Source organism: Hyla sarda, chromosome 13, assembly GCF_029499605.1.
Source record: "Hyla sarda isolate aHylSar1 chromosome 13, aHylSar1.hap1, whole genome shotgun sequence".
In the NCBI taxonomy this organism is placed as follows: Eukaryota; Metazoa; Chordata; class Amphibia; order Anura; family Hylidae; genus Hyla; species Hyla sarda.
In genome coordinates this window covers 6109997-6129635 of record NC_079201.1, presented here as the reverse complement: position 1 = coordinate 6129635, position 19639 = coordinate 6109997, and the positions used below count along the sequence as shown (strand labels likewise).

Below are 19639 nucleotides of genomic sequence, written 5' to 3'. Positions count from 1 at the left end.
AGGAGCCGGCTCTGATGCTTATCCCCAGGCTTCCACTAAAGACTATAGAGGGAATATGAGCACCATTCTCTGAAGATCTATTTTGTTCTATACAGAGCAGCAGCCCTCTTGCCTAATATTAACCTTTTCCCGACCCATGACATACATGTATGTCATTGGTTGGGTGATCATTGATCACTGTTTGGGTCTTTTGCCGGTATTTTGCACTCATTAAAAGTAGCCTCAGTGATGTCATCAACAGGCAGCTAGTGATTTGTGATGTCGGCCTCAGTTATATTTGATATACTACTCTATATAACAATTTTAACATTTATTTGTGTCAGCAAAAATAATGCCAAATTTACCAAAGTGCTAAAATATATCAGTTACTTTTCTTCCTAAAATCTCAGTCCTGCTGGTCTCCATATGCACCAGTAGCTGGTACACGTCTTTAATTAACTTGGCCCACTCCATTATTTTTGCACATTTAGCTCCATAAATCTCCCTGAACTCCGTCCAGTAATATATGGGAAGTAGTTTTAGGCAGCCGCCAGCATCATTCATATCCATTCTCACAACTACTCCCATTATTTCTAGTTTAATATACGTATGTATTGGCTCCACAGGCGGCAGACATAGCAGTGAAATGAGCTATGGCTCATATTATTTTAGTACTGTATTTATAAGGAGTGTAAAATGTCAGCGTTACCCCGGTATTACAGCCTGAAGCTCTCACATAATGGACTAATAACTGCACTGTGTACAGTATTGGGTGGTTGGATTTTTAAGAGAAGGGAACCCATCCAAATGACCCATTCACCGTCTATATAAACCAGTGACGCACTCGTATTAATATCGTATTATGACTGGTAGATAGAGGCAGCCGCAGGTCACTCCACAGCCATCATCTGTCCAGGTACTGCTCCTCAGACTCTGTCTTATACATACAGCAGTGATATGGTATGTTATGTGTAATGCATATTTAGTCAATATAAATAATCAGTTGTGGATTTTAGTTATTTAAGTAAGTGTGAATGAACCTATACTGCACCCAGGACTCATGCATGAATGGCAGTAATTACATTGGGGAAAGGAAATGCTGACCAGTGTCTAGTGTCAATAATAATACCCTGATAGGACTTGTAGTTTTAGAATTAGGGATGCCACGTCACGCCCCCTCCATTAATGTCTATGGGAGGGGGTGTGAACACACCCCCCCCCCCCAAATCAGACAACTTATCCCCTAAATGTATATGGCCAGAATACCCCTTTAAATTGCTATTCCCATCTAAAGAAGTTATTCCCTTAACCAGAGGATAGGGGATGACAAGCTCCTTGATGAGGGTTCGATCAATCAACATTGTTCTTGTAATAAATAGTATGCACTGCACATGCACAGCCAGCACTCCATTCATTCTCTATGGGCAGGCCAAGCTCTGCTTCTTCATTCTGGGGACATTTTTGTCCCTATTCTGTCAGACTCCCATTAATCAGCTTGTTATCGTCTATCCTGTGAATAGACGATAACTTCTTAAAATGAAAATCTCTCTTTCAGCATTATTTACGTAAATCAGGATAAGTCCTTTCTATTAAGCCATTTCCTAAAGATCCGCTGATCAGTACCACATTAGGGTTGGGAGAGGTGGATTCTCTCTGTGAACCCTTAGGGCCTTTCAGGAGCCCAGAGGGGATGACATTGATACAAAGGTATTCATTAGTCCGGCATTGAAGGGGGGATCTAAAATAAGTTAGCCCTGGGGTATTGGGGGAACAATGCTGGTCCTGATAAAGTCACTGGTTTGTAGGGAAGAAAGCTTGGTGCATGGTCTGCAGGTGGCCCCACACAGCCTATATGAAGAAAGTGCCTATAAGCATTAATGTGGAGACAATGAGGCATTGTTATTTGGTGTCCGGGGTAAAGTACCTGTCATTTGCACTCAATGGACCATCCGTGCTCTCCATTAGCACAGCTACAATGCATACATGACTGACTTTCCCTGGCACACAGCTATCATGTTGGCATTCTCTGGTATAAGTACAGGCCAGCAACATTAATGCATGGAGGCTCTCGATTTGATGACCTGGGGGAGTGTTTACACGGATCGCAATCACCGGTAAATTACAGGTCCTGCTTTAAGGTTGAGTAGACAAGCGCAGGCCAAAGCCTTATACAGTGTACATATCTTAATGTAGACAAAGAGGACTCATGGCAATGTGTCAGCTCCAGCAGAACAGGAAACCTTCCCCATAATGTGCCTAATGCCAGAACATCTGCAGGACGATAAATTGATCAAGACACATATTACAGAGGTTTTTTGTTTTTTTTACTCAAATAAGCAAAAATGTCAAACCGAGCAATATCTTACAATACAGTATCAGAGATTGTGAGTTCAAGTACAGAGCCCCATAAGCCACCCATACACCTCCAAATCATAAGGCAAATTCAGTTCGGCAACATTGGTGGATTCTTAAGGATAGGATGTGTAACCAAAAAATATATGACCAGATGTCACCGCCTAATACCATGTGTTAGAAGTGTCCTCCAACCTGTGGATCTCCAGCTATTACGAAGCCAGCCAAAGGCTCCTTACAGATGAGCATATTGTATCATTTTATAGACACCACTCCTGGCCTAACTGTGGGTCTGATGACCCTGACTGAGATCTGGGTTTGTGGCTGTAATATAAATGCCAGAATGAGTCTTTAATGGAACCATTTGAAACTGGAAGAAGGGTGTCTGGGCTACTAGAAGTTGTAGTTTAGCAACTGTAGAACCACAAGTTGGACAACCCTATCATAAAAGATCTTGTGGCATTGTCCATCCTTTTGTATTTTATCATCTAGATCAGTGGTTTCCAAACCTCTAACCAACGGCTGTCCGGGCATGCTGGGAAATGTCCACAGTTTGGAGACCACTGATCTAGATATAAGGCAAACTTATTTCAGCCACACTTTTCTTAAAGTGGAGCTCCACAATGTACTAGCTTAATTTTTTTTTTTTTTTTTTTTTTTACAAGTTTGACCCTTCATTTCCTCAAGTGAGAAGCTGTGTAGCCAAAGTGTCTGAAAATGACTTGTCTCTGTCCAACCTGAAATTATATGCATATATTTGTCTAGACTCCACAAAATTGAAACCTTATAAACCATACAACCAGCAAAAAGACATAAAATCATGGATGTTGCTACAAGATCTTCTGCATGGAGTTTGGTAGTAACATGACATGTTCACCTACAATATATCACATGGTATCACTGACATTCTGTGCCAAAAACATTTTAATTTATTAATATTAATTCTTCATCTCGAGGAGGAATAATACAAGGCGGGTTTAACTTCATGAATAATACACACTCATCTGCTGATTATGCTCTGTAGTAGATTATGCTCTGTAGGGTTCCTGTAGTAGATCTTAATTTAGGAGTGGGGGGGGGGGATTATGGACAGATTTGTTGCATCATTGGTTGGTAGAATATAAGATTTACCGTCATTGCTGATCTTCGACTCTAATTCGACCTGTAGTATTTGAAGGAGGCCGCCACATTTCTTTTTACAATTCAGATGTTCAGAACAAAACATAAAAGTTCCAGTCGATATAAACATGTGACGGTTCTTTGTTTTCCTCTTGCAGTGAAGCCATCACCATCAATTAACTTAGTTTATTTCAAGAAAATGTCATGAACTAAGAGAAAATTTCATGTAAACTATGTCGTTTCCAATAGACGGCCCATGGGGAATGGAGGAGATGATGGAAAGTGTTGTTCCCAATTAGTTTTCTGCAGGGGATGATGGGTTCATTAACTTATAAAGCTTGTCTCTTCCTATAGACAAGGAGGTAGGACTGATGTTCTCAGTGTCAACCAGAAAATTATTTTTCTTTTTGTAGTTGGGTTTACAGTAATAACTGATCACAGAATGTCTCTTGCTCTCTCACTCTCATCTCGGATCTTGGACGACCTCAGGTTTCTCTTTCTTCCCCACTACAGACTTTTTGCAGGTCAACATAAGAAGTAGAAGGGTGGGCAGATGCCAGAGGCTGCAGAAGAACAACTTCCTAGCACTATTGCGATCTGCGTCCCGGTAGAACCTGTAGCCCAAGTAAGAAATATACAAGTTAATGGGAAGGGAGATGATGGAAAAGTTCCATGTGGTGACGTTCAGAGCGGGGGCTAAAGTGGATAGTCCAATGAGCCCTAGGCAGTGGCGCAGAGCCACACGGCGGCACATGTCCGGATGTGTGACTGACATCATTCGATATCCTCCTCTGGAGTAATCTTCACGGAGGTTCCAGCTTAAGGCGTTGAAGTGAGGGAACTGCCAGGAGTAGAGGATAGCACCCATCAGGAGGGCTCCTGAAATGCAAAGGGGATCGTCAACAAGTTGGACAAATATCACATCCTTCACAATGGTCACTTGTAGTGTGTATGTATGTGTATATATATATATATATATATATATATATATATACACATACATACATACGTATACACATACACACGTGTGTGTGATACTGGTTCCATTCCACTGGTTATCAACATGTAGTATCGGAGATCTGCTATTTAATACTCTTTAGGATATGTAATGCACTGCACTGATACCTTACCCCGAGCGCTGTATCATCCTTGTAAGTCCACTTAGAATTTTTTTTTAATACAACGTATGGAAAATGCCCATTACCAGAACAATAGATCTTTTTGCCAAGCCAGCAGCACAATTCATTTAGCACAGTGACTTCAGACTGTGAGTCTAATGAATAGTTCCCAGCCCGAGGGCACGGCGGGCGCTCACTACATGTTATTTAAACAGTCTGTAGAAGAGGCCTCAAACGTCGCTGCAAGTAAACACAGGACCGGGCCCTGGCCGCTGCAAAGAGCTGAGAAAATAAATGATCCGATTGGGGGGGCACCATCATTCATCAAGCTGAGGATGTTTGTTTCTTTGTTACCTAAACAATTTGAAATAACCCCACAGGAAGGGCCCTTCACTAAGGGTCCCCGGCATCACGTCAGTGTTTATAAAAGGGGTGACAGCTACGAGGCGCTGCCGGAGAGTGACAGCCAAGTGTTTTAAAGTGTCACTTGGAAAGGTGGAAAAGAAAGATGGATGTGACTGATGGCGGCGGCACAGGGGTGCAGAAAAGGCTTATTACACCAAACCAGGGACTAATGGGATTTTCCGTGTCACTTTTATAGAGGACACCGTTGTATAATATGTAACACAGGCCCTCAATGATGTCAATGGATTGTAAAGACTTTTTACACCAATGGCCAAATAAATCAGGGCATGCTGAGAGTTGTAGTTTTGCAACAGCTGAAGAAAAAATCGCTATAGACCATAGGCCACATAAAATGCTTTATAGGAGATCTGTGAGATACACTGTGCCATCTTGATCAATGTTTTCCATACACATAGCGTGTTATAAGAGGATTGTCTGGAACATACGATTGCGATTACATGTCCAGTCTGTAGATAATCATTCGCCAGTCCCCTATTAATGTGAAGTATTGCAGCCACTTGTCTGATTGAGCTATTGACAGTGTGTCAGGCCTGGGCACACAATGCCCACTGATTAGGAGGCGGTGGTGCCGCCGAACTCACGTCTATTCCGTTTATGTGCTGATGAGGAGAGGGGATATTCTACAGAAGGTGCCGGATATATAAGGAGAGGGCTCGTAAATAGGTGCATTATGTTAAGGGCCTTTAATTGGTGCAAATATATGTTTGATAAGAGGATAGTCTCTGACTGTCGCTATACACAATAAAGTCCTACATGGAAATTTGTAGCTGCACAATTAGCCCCTCAGGGACCGGTGGAAATTATAATGAGGATTCCTCGCAGAAGCAGATAGCTTCTTATGTGTGCAAGGTCCTTCTGCTTCTAGGGGTCACTGCCAGCCAGGAAGGAGTCACAGTCCTGCCTGGTCCCTGGCACTGAGCAGTTGAGACTTGTCTTCTCACAGCTAATTGTCTATAATTTACACAATAAATTCAAACTGCGTCTGAAATAAGTAAATTTAGCAGATCCTGCTCCTGTGGACTTCTTCTGTAGAACAGCATATGAGATGCCCATCATGAAAAATTTTGCACAAAACATAACTTGAAAACCTGTCCAACATTTGGCCTTCCTTTATCACTAATTTGACGCCAAAACAGGGCAAAAAACATAATACATGATTGTGAAAAAGTAGATTGAAATAAGAAGTTTTCACCACAATTTATATGGAATTTCAATAGTAAATCAAGGCCTATGTCTGATGTCAAAAGCTTAAAATCACTCGTCCCTCACTCAGTGTTTATCAGATAACAGGTTTTAAGTCTTCCATAGCAATGTCCATGACACCTGTGGCTGATGTCCCCAGCAGAATATAAGATGATTAACCCCGTAACTTAACACGCAGAGACTTTCACATGGCAGAACAAGGGTCAATAATATTATACATGAAAAATAAGAGACTGATGCAAGCGGCAGAATCACATTAAATATGCCCAGTTGTTAATCTCAGTTACTCACCAACATCCAGGCTGCCAGTAGCTGCAGTCCAGCCCATCATTGGGGGGATAGCGCCCACCACAGAACCCACCCAAGTGTTGGCGATGCTGAGCCTCTTCATTGGAGTATAACAGCAGGTGTAAAGGAAGATATTGAATGCACCAAGAGCCCCGGTCAGTGGGTTCACAGCGACTGTCAGCAAGGTGATCCCAGGAATAGCACAGGCAGCAGCAAAGGAGACGGCAATGAGAGGGCTGCGGAGAAATGGAGACAGGAATAACTATACAATTATATCTTCATATAATACCAGCGGAGACTGTAGGTTTACCACCCTTCACCATACAATCTGATTCTCAGTGTTATACCAGCAGAGACTGTAGGTTTACCACCCTTCACCATACAATCTGATTCTCAGTGTTATTCCAGTGGAGACTGTAGGTTTACCACCCTTCACCATACAATCTGATTCTGAGACACGGGATCAGAACGCATCGGATCCTACAATCCATTATAATCCTCAGTACAAATAAACCATAATCCAGCACCTCTGAGGCCGGGCACATACCTTCTCCATCCCGGGACTCACTGCAGATGCCCAGTACATAAATCTTATTACCCTATTCGCCATACTACATGGATCCTAAGGACTACACTTAAGGGGAAACCAGGTGATTTCATGTGGTATAAACTGCAAGATGGCGCGCATAGCATTATACATGTGGGACAACTTATGGAATACTGGACATCTCTTCATCACCATCCCCTGTACTGTGTGTTATATATGCAGCATTCGTGCACATATACCCCAGTAACACTTTTCCATGCATACACAGATATGTTGCGGTGATTTCTACCTTGTTCTTCCTGTGATTTCCCTTCCCGAATTCCATCTCACAGGTTTGTGCTCTTATAGGATGTGAAGTCTCAGAGCTGCTGCTTCTATGAACTATGACCTGTAACATAAGGAGTTGCCCCGGGCTCTGAAGCACCTTTAATGTAACACCTGCTCTCCATAGATGAAATGTTTCTCCATTCCACTGCGCTTCATCCTGAGCGATTTACACAAGAATTACATTGGGCTTTCACCTTGCTGCTTGGCAATCGCACTGGTCACCTCAGAAGGCACAGCCCGGGCTGGTTACTATACATCTATAATGCAGTCAGGGTCTATGGTGATGTATTACTAAACAAATGTGAATTTCCACCCTTGAAGTCATCTAGAAAGGTCTGATGAAATGTAACACTGGGGCTGGGCATCTGCAGTAATAATTACATGGCATTAATAAAGCCACTGATGGACCCTGGCATCATACCAGCCAAATGCCAGGAAAACTGAAACATTGAACGCGTCACATGTGCAGTAAGCATGGACAGCACAAGCAGCTACTCAGTTCATTCTATTTATATTGTGCAAAAAGACAAAATTATAACTAAACTAATAATTAACTCATATGAAAAGGAATCACAGGTTTCTGTTATCTGTTCTGTGTGAAAAACGTATCCCAATACAGAAATACGGTGCATGTAACTCTGTCTTCCTGCTCCCGGTACACTTCTCTTCTTTATTACTCTATGCTGCTGGAAAACTCTGCTTATTATACAAAAATCTTAATACATATATCGTGATGTCATAATTCTTACTGTAATGGTTGTCTACAAAATATTGTATAATCTATTATCCTACATATAACCTAAAAAAGTCCTGAGTACTGGCTACATAAAAGGGAATAGGGGGAGGGGGGGTTTACTGAACCAGAAGAAAACTGTATATGAACCTACAAACGCCAAAGGGCGTAATGCTTAGTAACCCCAACACCAAATAAATAGTAAGAAAATATATATATTTTTATTAAAATACTGAAATGTCATACAGAAATACATGATAGACGGATATTTAAAAATATTGTATATATACTAGTTAAAAAATTCCTACATATAAAACAATATTATATATTTAATAATAAATATTCTGTAGCAGGATACACGGGGAATAAGATACCCGATATATGTCATGTGTAAAACATTAGTAATATACTAAAGTGAAATGTGTATAACAACACCAAAAGGCCGCTGTATATAAAAAGTGCAAGTGCATAAGAACAAAACAGTGCAAAATGATACTGCAATGCAAAAGGACACACCAATGTAAATGATTGTGCAAAGAGCTAGTGCCAGCAACAAAATGTAATACATTACCACAAAGAAGTGTGTGCCAAACAAGAAATTGTACCAAACTAAAATAGCAGCAAAAATAGACACACGTGTTCAGGACTGGCCCCGACCCTGCTACAGACATCCAACGCGTTTTGCCAAGAAGAAGGCTTTCTCAAGGAGTATATATACAATATTTTTAAATATCCGTCTATCATGTATTTCTGTATGACATATCACTGTAATTTTGTATTTTAATAAAAATAGATATATTTTCTTACTATTTATTTGGTGTTGGGGTTACTATTATCCTACAGTATCATGAAAAGGTCCTACAGGTGGTATCAGATACAGAGGAGTCAATTCCACACTGAACCGGTGAGGAGAACTTTTCTGGCATCTAGTCCTTTGTATTACAATCACCTGTAATACACACAATCCTTATTATCGATGCTAACGAAAACCTTAATGCGCAACTGTCATGAAATCTTGGTGCAATACCCTGCACACAGCCTTTGTACTGTGTGGAGGTGGTGTGTATAGCAATGTTTTTACCTGATATTTGCAGGCCTTCATGACGCCAAAAAATGCTTTTAATCAAAGCCACTGACTGTCAGATAGGCCTGGCGCAAGGTACCCGATGCCCCGCCGCCACCCCCACGCCTACCAAATATGGGACCAGCGCATGCACCATTCAGCTAATCTAACGTGCACGCCACTGTGTGTCATCCAGCAAGCTCTCGCTCCCGCCACCGTCTTGTGCACCTGCGCAGAGCAGCGCGCAATCAGGTTAGTTCTCAATACTAGGTGCAGAGAGGAAGTGCGCTCTCTGCACCTAGCACAGCGCAGGCGCATTGAGGAGGAAGACGGCGGCGGGAGTGAGCACTGACATACAGGGTGGGCGTGGCAGCGGCTGGGCATTGCGTACCTTGCGCCATGCCCATATGACAGTCAGTGGCTTTGATTAAAAGCATTTTTTGGCGTCATGAAGGCCTGCAAATATCAGGTAAAAACATTGCTATACACACCACCTACACACAGTACAAAGGCTGTGTGCAGGTTATTGCACCAAGATTTCAAGACAGTTGCACTTTAATAGAGTTATAGAGGAAAGGAAGGAGATTGGATGTGGGAAAACATTTGCTGCATCACTAGTTACATTATTGAGCCCAACTTCTGCAGCAATCTCCGGCTTCTCTCCAGCTCCAATCTCATTGCGTCTAGAAATGAGATTCTCCCGCACTATGGCCCAGATTTATCAAACTGCGTGAGAGAAAAAGTGAAGTGATTTTCCCACAGCAACCAATCACATCTCAGCTTTCACTTTACCAGAGCTTGTTAGCTGAGCTGTGATTGGTTGCTGTGGAAAAATATCTCCACTTTTTCTCTCACACAGTTTAATATATCAGGGCCTATATTCTGTTATCACTAAAGTATGAGTGGGCTTAGCAACATCAATTAGAAAAAGGGGTGCTGCTATACGTATCAAATGTAACACAATATCCAAAAGAAAAAGAAACACGTAAAACAGCGCACACGCATATAAGGTAAATATCAAAAAGTTCTCTTTATTAATACATGTATCAAAAAGACAGACAAGATCATTAAAAACACTTAAAAGGGCCAAAAGCAGCCAAAGCACAAAACGGGGTGAGCCCCCTCTGCAAGGGAACCCCACCCAGGGCACCTGCCTATTACAATACATCAATAACGTCACTATGATATACACATAAGCTGCCACATAGTACTATATTCATCTCAACAGCCCATATACAACCTGTATTCTCGTGTACAATAAATATGATAAGATGACACAGGATGGTTAATGGAGGAGTTACCAGGCAGGTGCCCCCTTAAATAATTTTTAAAAGGTCTTTAGGAGGGCACCTGCCTGGTAACTCCTCCATTAACCGTCCTGTGTCATCTTATCATACTTATTGTACATGAGAATACAGGTTGTATATGGGCTGTTGAGATGAATATAGTACTATGTGGCAGCTTATGTGTATATCATAGTGACGTTATTGATGTATTGTAATAGGTAGGTGCCCTGGGTGGGGTTCCCTTGCTGAGGGGGCTCACCCCGTTTTGTGCTTTGGCTGCTTTTGGCCTTTTTAAGTGTTTTTAATGATCTTGTCTGTCTTTTTGATACATGTATTAATAAAGAGAACTTTTTGATATTTACCTTATATGGGTGTGCGCTGTTTTACGTGTTTCTTTTGGATATATTCTGTTATCAGCGTCGCCATTTAATGAAGTTACTGGAAAATGGATCTAAGCAGACAAAGTCTTATGTATGGTTGGACATTTAACAGCGATAAAGTTGGGGAGGGGGGATGATAAACAACAGCATTAAATTCAATTTCCATTTTAATTAGAGATGGCTTTGTGACTCTTGGGTCGATATGTATATATATAATTACAAGAGAAATGACGGTGTCTGGCGGTGGGAGGCGGAGCTCGTACACCATGAAAAGCTGCTACGGGGCCGAGGTTGTAACTAATATTGATCACAAGTTTACAAGCAATGAGGAGATGTTATCGGCGCTAATTCCACCATCATTCGCCTCTATATCATTGGGATTAGACAGGATGATGATTCTCGTCTTATCTCCAACCAGGACCTTAACGGCTTCATTAAACCCTGGACATTTATCACCGAGATAATAGCAGAAATTCTACTGCTCAGGGCGCTCCAAAATCTACATTACCAGTGGAATAGATGGGACGCAGGATATTCTGTATGTTTGACACATGGTCTGTGATTGATCTATGGAGACAACCACAGGTACATCCCTGTCCATATGTGTACATTAAGTGCCATGCGAGAGTGATGGTATGGCACTCCACTGATGAGGGGTGAGAAGTCATTTATAATCTCTATCCAAAACCAAGAGGGAAACCAATTTTGCTGTTCAATTAATGGCCATCATGACCTTAATTCAAATAGAATATTAAAAACGTGCACCAAGATGGAGGTAAAGGTTCAGTACATTACACAGAAATCATGCAGAAGTATTATTATGAACATTGGACACTTAACATGTTGAATTTACATTCAAACATGGAAATTGATGAACATGTAGAAGAAGAAAATAATGTACAAAAAATAACCTTTGTAAAGTAACCACACGTGGCACCAACCAGATTGTAACATTGAAGTCAAGAAACATTATAAATACCTCAGACCCCGGTACAAGTTTTTCTAGTCAGCTTTCTAAAGGTTTGCTTTTTTAGAGATGTCGCAGCAATTTTTGGAACAACATATTAATAAGGAACAAAAGTGGATAAACTGAATGGTGCCTGGTTCAAACACATCACATAGCAGAAGAGGCGATGTATACCTGGGGAGCTTAATGGGAAACTCCACTTCTGAAACAAAATCTCCATAAGCCTACTCATATCATCCTGAGTTACATCGAGATCATGATTTCGGCTGGATTCCTGATGCTAGAATAATGGCTCAGCTATTAAAGATGCAAAATTGGGCCATGCCATAGTGTGTATAAGGGTGTGCAGACTCTTTTACAACAGATGATATTGGAACGAGAATTTGAGCAGTAGCTGCTGAAAGGGTATGGCCGTCTCAAGTCATATTTTAGACAGAAAGCTAAACTAATGCTGGGGGGGGGGCTGGGGGCAACCAACAGCATATGGCAGTTAAGTGTGAGAGGAGCTATGATTGGATGAGGCTTCGGTCTAAAGTCTGTGTATGAGATATGGGGGGAAATGTGCTCTTGAGCTTTTTTAAGCACAAATAAAACATAGTAAACTTAATTTTTTTTAAGCAAAGTATATTAGAAATATTTTTTATTTACCTACCATAAAGAGTACAATAGCAAACATTTATTTTACTAAGAGCTACCCTTTAAGACGATCATCAAGCTCTGTAACATTATTCTTTTACAATGGCAGAAAAGTCTTCAGGAGATGAAAGCAATGAGAACATCTACAGCGGCCGTGTAACCTGAGCCACCACTTACTGCAGTGAATAGACGATCAGTAATGTCAGCTCTCCTTTATTTCTCTATTGTGTGTTAAATGCTTTTCATACAGCATCCTACAATACACAGGTCACAGTGGTATAGTCAGCGACCAATCATATGGCTGCTGTCATTATTTTACCACAGGCTGAAAAATAAAAAGGGGCCACTGCGGTTTCTCACGTGCAACTTCTGTACTTCACTGCCGATGCAGAGAATTGTCACTGTCTACTAATAATCCTAAAGAACCACTCAAAGAATAATTTTTAAGCTTATAAAGTGCACCCTAGGCTAATATTAACCCCTTAAGGACAAAGCCCATTTTGACCTTAAAGTGTACCTGTCGTCAACACAAACTTTTTATATAACGTAGATAATACCATTATATGTATATCTGTAATATATATTGGTTAAAAAATATGTAGATTTTTCTCCCTGCAGCTATTGCATGTGTGTCTCTATGAGGAGTCCAAATACAGGAAGTGAGGGTGGACAAGCGGGGCTCTGTGCAGTAAGGCTCTGTGACATGCTATGGGCTCACACATGAGGATGATTGACAAGCCAGGAGCCTGCACAGAGCCCTGCCTGTCCTGCCCTCACTTCCTGTATTTGGACTCATCACAGAGACACACATGCAATAGCTGCAGAGACAGCATTTTTTCACCCAAAAATATACACATCTTTTTAACCAATGTACAGGGTGGGCCATTTATATGGATACACCTTAATAAAATGGGAATGTTTGGTGATAGTAACTTCCTGTTTGTGGCACATTAGTATATGTGAGGGGGGAAACTTTTCAAGATGTGTGGTGACCATGGCGGCCATTTTGAAGTCGGCCATTTTTAATACAACTTTTGTTTTTCCAATAGGAAGGTCATGTTACACATCAAACTTATTGGGAAGAAAAACAATGATGTGCTTGGTTTTAACGTCATTTTATTCTTTCATGAGTTATCTACAAGTTTCTGACCACTTATAAAATGTGTTCAATGTGCTGCCCATTGTGTTGGATTGTCAATGCAACCCTCTTCTCTATATACTGCTATATACTACTATATACACCGCAGGAGAAATGCTAGCACAGGCTTCCAGTATCCGTATACACTGCTATATACACCGCAGGGGAAATGCTAGCACAGGCTTCCAGTATCCGTATACACTGCTATATACTACTATATACACCGCAGGAGAAATGCTAGCACAGGCTTCCAGTATCCGTATACACTGCTATATACTACTATATACACCGCAGGAGAAATGCTAGCACAGGCTTCCAGTATCCGTATACACTGCTATATACTACTATATACACCGCAGGAGAAATGCTAGCACAGGCTTCCAGTATCCGTATACACTGCTATATACTACTATATACACACCGCAGGAGAAATGCTAGCACAGGCTTCCAGTATCCGTATACACTGCTATATACACCGCAGGTGAAATGCTAGCACAGGCTTCCAGTATCCGTATACACTGCTATATACTACTATATACACCGCAGGAGAAATGCTAGCACAGGCTTCCAGTATCTGTATACACTGCTATATACTACTATATACACTGCAGGGGAAATGCTAGCACAGGCTTCCAGTATCCGTATACACTGCTATATAATACTATATACACCGCAGGAGAAATGCTAGCACAGGCTTCCAATATCCGTATACACTGCTATATACTACTATATACACAGCAGGAGAAAGGCTAGCACAGGCTTCCAGTATCCGGAGTTTCAGGTGCTGAACATCTCGTATCTTCACAGCATAGACAATTGCCTTCAGATGACCACAAAGATAAAAGTCTAAGGGGGTCAGATCGGGAGACCTTGGGGGCCATTCAACTGGCCCACGATGACCAATCCACTTTCCAGGAAACTGTTCATCTAGGAATCCTCGGACCTGACACCCATAATGTGGTGGTCACCATCTTGCTGGAAAAACTCAGGGAACGTGCAGCTTCAGTGCATAAAGAGGGAAACACATCATCATGTAGCAATTTTGCATATCCAGTGGCCTTGAGGTTTCCATTGATGAAGAATGGCCCCACTATCTTTGTACCCTATATACCATACCACGGAGGGATCTGTCCAATGTGGGTTAGTGTCAGACCAATAGCGGTGGTTTTGTTTGTTAACTTCACCATTCACATAAAAGTTTCCTCATCACTGAACAAAATCTTCTGAAGGCAATTGTCTATGCTGTGAAGATACGAGATGTGCAGCACCTGAAACTACGGATACTGGAAGCCTGTGCTAGCATTTCTCCTGCGGTGTATATAGTAGTATATAGCAGTGTATACGGACACTGGAAGCCTGTGCTAGCATTTCTCCTGCGGTGTATATAGTAGTATATAGCAGTGTATACAGATACTGGAAGCCTGTGCTGGCATTTCTCCTGCGGTGTATATAGTAGTATATAGCAGTGTATACGGATACTTGAAGCCTGTGCTAGCATTTCTCCTGCGGTGTATATAGTAGTATATAGCAGTGTATACGGATACTGGAAGCCTGTGCTAGCATTTCTCCTGCGGTGTATATAGTAGTATATAGCAGTGTATACGGATACTGGAAGCCTGTGCTAGCATTTCTCCTGCGGTGTATATAGTAGTATATAGCAGTGTATACGGATACTGGAAGCCTGTGCTAGCATTTCTCCTGCGTTGTATATAGTAGTATATAGCAGAGTATACGGATACTGGAAGCCTGTGCTAGCATTTCCCCTGCAGTGTAAATAGTAGTATATACGGATACTGGAAGCCTGTGCTAGCATTTCTCCTGCAGTGTATATAGTAGTGTATAGCAGTGTATACAGATACTGAAGCCTGTGCTAGCATTTCTCCTGCGGTGTATATAGTAGTATATAGCAGTGTATACGGATACTGGAAGCCTGTGCTAGCATTTCCCCTGCAGTGTATATAGTAATACATACGGATACTGGAAGCCTGTGCTAGCATTTCTCCTGCAGTGTATATAGCAGTGTATACGGATACTGGAAGCCTGTGCTAGCATTTCTCCTGCGGTGTATATAGTAGTATATAGCAGTGTATATGGATACTGGAAGCCTGTGCTAGCATTTCTCCTGCGGTGTATATAGTAGTATATAGCAGTATATATGGATACTGGAAGCCTGTGCTAGCATATCTCCTGTGGTGTATATAGTAGTATATAGCAGTGTATATGGATACTGGAAGCCTGTGCTAGCATTTCTCCTGCGGTGTATATAGTAGTATACAGCAGTGTATACAGATACTGGAAGCCTGTGCTAGCATTTCTCCTGCGGTGTATATAGTAGTATATAGCAGTATATAGAGAAGAGGGTTGCATTGACAATACAACACAATGGGCAGCACATTGAACACATTTTATAAGTGGTCAGAAACTTGTAAATAACTCATGAAAGAATAAAGTTACGTTAAAACCAAGCACATCATTGTTTTTCTTGTGAAATTCCCAATAAGTTTGATGTGTCACATGACCTTTTTTCTATTGAAAAAATAAAAGTTGGATTCAAAATGGCTGCCACCCATCTTGAAAAGTTTCCCCCCTCACATATACCAATGTGCCACAAACAGGAAGTTAATATCACCAACCATTCCCATTTTATTAAGGTGTATCCATATAAATGGCCCTCCCTGTACACTACAAATATCCATCTACATTATATATAACGTTTTTGTTGACGACAGGTACTCTTTAATGACAGCCATTTTTTGCACTTAATGCATTAATAACTCTTAGATGCTTTTACTTACGAATTTGATTCTGAGATAGTTTTTTCATGACATATTCTACTTTAAGAAAATGGTAAATTTTTGTTGATTGCCAAATAAATTATATATTGATTCTCATATACAACATGTCTACTTTATGTTGGTATCATGAAGTTTGATATGTTTTTACTTTTTGATGACATTAGAGGGCTTTAAAGTTTTTCAGGGACTAGTTCAGTTTGAAATGGATTTGAGGGGCCTTTCTGTAAGAAATCCCCCATAAATTACTCCACTATAGGAACTGCACCCCTCAAAGTATTCAAAATGACATACAGAAAGTTTATTAACCCTTTAGGTGTTTCACAGGAATAGCAGCAAAGTGGAGGAGAAAGCTCAAAATCTATATATTTTTTTTTTTTGCACTTACATGTTCTTGTAGCCCCATTTTTTTCAAGGGTTAAAAGTAGAAAAAGACCCCAAAATTTGAAAACCAATTTCCCTTGAGTATGTGTATGTTAAGTGCTCTGCGGGCACACAACATGGCTCAGGAGGGAAGAAGCAACTTTGGGACTTGGGAGAGAGAATTTTGCTGAAATGGTTCTTGGGGGGCATGCCATTTAGGAGGCCCCCATGGTGGCAAAACAGCAAAAACTTTTCGTTATAAAGTTGGACAAAATGAAAAAAAAATTCTACAATGCTGATGTTAACCCACATTTTCCATTTCCATTTTCACAAGGGGTAATAGGAGAAAAAGTCCCCCAAAATTTTTTTAACCCATTTCTTCTGAGTATGGAAATACCTCATGTGTGGATGTCAAGTGCTCTGCATACACAGAACAGGGCGCAAAAGAGAAGGAGCGCCATCAGTCGCCTTGTGGAGGGAGAATTTGGCTGGAATTGAAGTTGGGGGCCATGTACGTTTACAAAGCCCCCATGGTGCCAGAACAGTGCAACCCCTACATGTGACCTCATTTTGGAAACTACAACCCTCCAGCAATGTAACAAGAGGAGCAGTGGCATTTGACACATTTTTGGAAGTGGGCTGTGCAAATGAAAAATGTTTTTTTTTTTTGTCATGGATTACTGTTCCATTTACATCATTGGGGTGTAAATGCTCACTGCACCCCTTATTACATTCCTTAAAGGGGTGTCGTTTCCAAAAAAGGGTCACATGTGGTTTTATATTTTTTTTGCGCTTATCTCTGGTACGATCAGCCACCCCCGTGCAAATTCCCAATTTAGACCTCAAGTGTACATGATGCTCTGAAATTGCATTACTTATTTTGGGGGGCTTTTTCTCCTTTTAACTCTGTGTAAAAAAATACATTTTTGAAACGAACATGTAGTCCCAATTTTTGCATTTTCAAAAGGCGAAAAAGCCCCAGAAATCTGTAACACAATTCCTCCCGACTACAGAAATACACCATATGTGTTGCCTTGAAATATGACAGGGCTCCGGTGTGAGAGAGCTCCATGCGCAGTTAAGGTCTATATTAGTGCTGTGCATAGGGGCTGCTGAGGCTATGTTCAGACGGTGGAATGTCCACACGGAAAATGTCACATTTACACACAATTAACCATTTCCGCATGGACATTCCACCGACAGTGGAGCGCCGCCAGAACATGCTGACACTAGGACTGCTCGGAAGCGTGCCGTCTCATAGACTGCAATGCATTGCGGACTCCGCAGAAAGAATAGACTTACTTTCTTACTGCAGACTCCCGAATCGGGATTTCCGTGTGCAAATTCTGCCATGTGCACAAGAAAAAGCAAAACATTAAAAAATTATTGTAAAGTCCATTTCAGTGAGGACTGTGGACTCCATTTGGATTCCTGGGCGGCCAACAAACCCAGGGGCTAATAACCATCTGGACTGGGGTCCAAGGGGGTCACCTATATGGGGGGACAGGGTCACTAGTATGGGGGAGCCCTACTGGCCTTGCCCTGTGGCGCTGCCTTCTAGGGGGCTCATCACTGGTTGATGACGGGGAGGAGGAAGAAATGTGGGGTCTTTCTCATCTCCCTCACTGGCGGTCTCTGTATCAGAGTTAAGCGCATGGCGTATGTCTCCTCCACCAAAAAAAAGCCTTCGGGGCATTTATATTTGGGGGGGGGGTGTTACGGGTGTAAATGTAGTGTTATTACTTTATTTCAATGTGTAGTTTAGTGCTTTTTATGTTTACTGTAGACTTTTTTTGCACTGCAGTTTTTATTTTTGCAATTCTGTGGAGTGTTGTGTTCGTTGTTTTGCGCTGTATGGCTGGACCGTACCCCGTGTGCAGACTGTGCTGATTGCTGATCAGTGAATTATTACTAATCAGCACCTTTTTGGGTGCAGGGTTTTGTTTTTGTGGGTGTTTGTGGTCCGTGCCACCAGCGACTGTTCTGCCTTGTGTGGCCAGACCGCAAACTCCCCTCCAAAAAAGAGCCGGAAAAGAAAAAAAATGCCTGTACCCCCAAAAAAGTGCTGATCAGTAATAAATCACTGATCATCACTCAGGACAATCCGCACAAGAGGTATGGTCCAGCCACACAGTGCAGAACAGTCGCTGGTGGCACGGACCGCATATGCCCCCCAAAAAAGTGCAAAAAAAATAATAGTAGTTTTCTAACATACGGATGGCCACAGTTTAGAGACCACTACACAGCGGTCTCCAAACTGTGGTCCTCCAGATGTTGCATTTTCTTATTCAAAGTGCATTGTTTACAGAAATATTTCCATTAGGCGATTGGTGTTTTATGAAGATTAGTAGTCTTTGGGTTGAGTTTGCACATTATATTCTTATTGCTTTGTGGCTCTTTCTGCTGGGATTTTCCAAAATGGCTGTAAAAAAGTTTACAATATTGAAGTACATTATATTTTCAGAAAATTACAGCAAAAAAACTGAGAAAAAAAGCCTGCAACATGTAAAAAGAGCCTTAGGGGAGGAGTATAACGACAATATATATATATGATGAACCCCATAGAGCTAGCAGCAGCAGTATACAGATAGAGCTGGAGAAGAGGTGTATGACTACTATATATCCTGATCCCATAGATAGCAGCAGCAGTATACAGATAGAGCTGGAGAAGAGGTGTATGACTACTATATATCCTGATCCCATAGATAGCAGCAGCAGTATACAGATAGAGCTGGAGAAGAGGTGTATGAATACCTTTATATCCTGATCCCATAAATAGTAGCAGCAGTACATAGATGGAGATGTGTGGGGAGGGGTCTGAGGGCTAGCAGGAGTTATCTTATATAGGTGTTCATGTCATCCTGTAATTCACATGAGAGAAGGGTCAGTCCACCCATGTAGTCATATCAGAGCAACCATCAG

At 41.5% G+C, this 19639-nt stretch overlaps 1 protein-coding gene and 1 long non-coding RNA gene across 8 annotated transcripts in view; one reads left to right on the top strand and one right to left on the bottom strand.

The window, feature by feature from the left end:
* The window catches only part of LOC130297608 (uncharacterized), a 385502-nt gene that overhangs the window by 318416 nt on the left and 47447 nt on the right, over window positions 1-19639 (top strand). The gene's annotated exons all lie outside the window — the stretch shown is intronic.
* Window positions 2673-19639, bottom strand: part of LOC130297600 (protoheme IX farnesyltransferase, mitochondrial) — a 492900-nt gene continuing 475933 nt past the window's right edge. For all 7 annotated transcript variants that reach the window (XM_056550251.1, XM_056550253.1, XM_056550254.1 and 4 more), the window contains 2 exons: window positions 6489-6721; window positions 2673-4329 (listed from right to left, as the gene is read on the bottom strand). In XM_056550251.1, coding sequence (XP_056406226.1) covers window positions 3914-4329; window positions 6489-6721 — 649 coding nt within the window. In that variant the 3' untranslated portion in view covers window positions 2673-3913. The remainder of the gene's footprint in view (window positions 4330-6488; window positions 6722-19639) is intronic.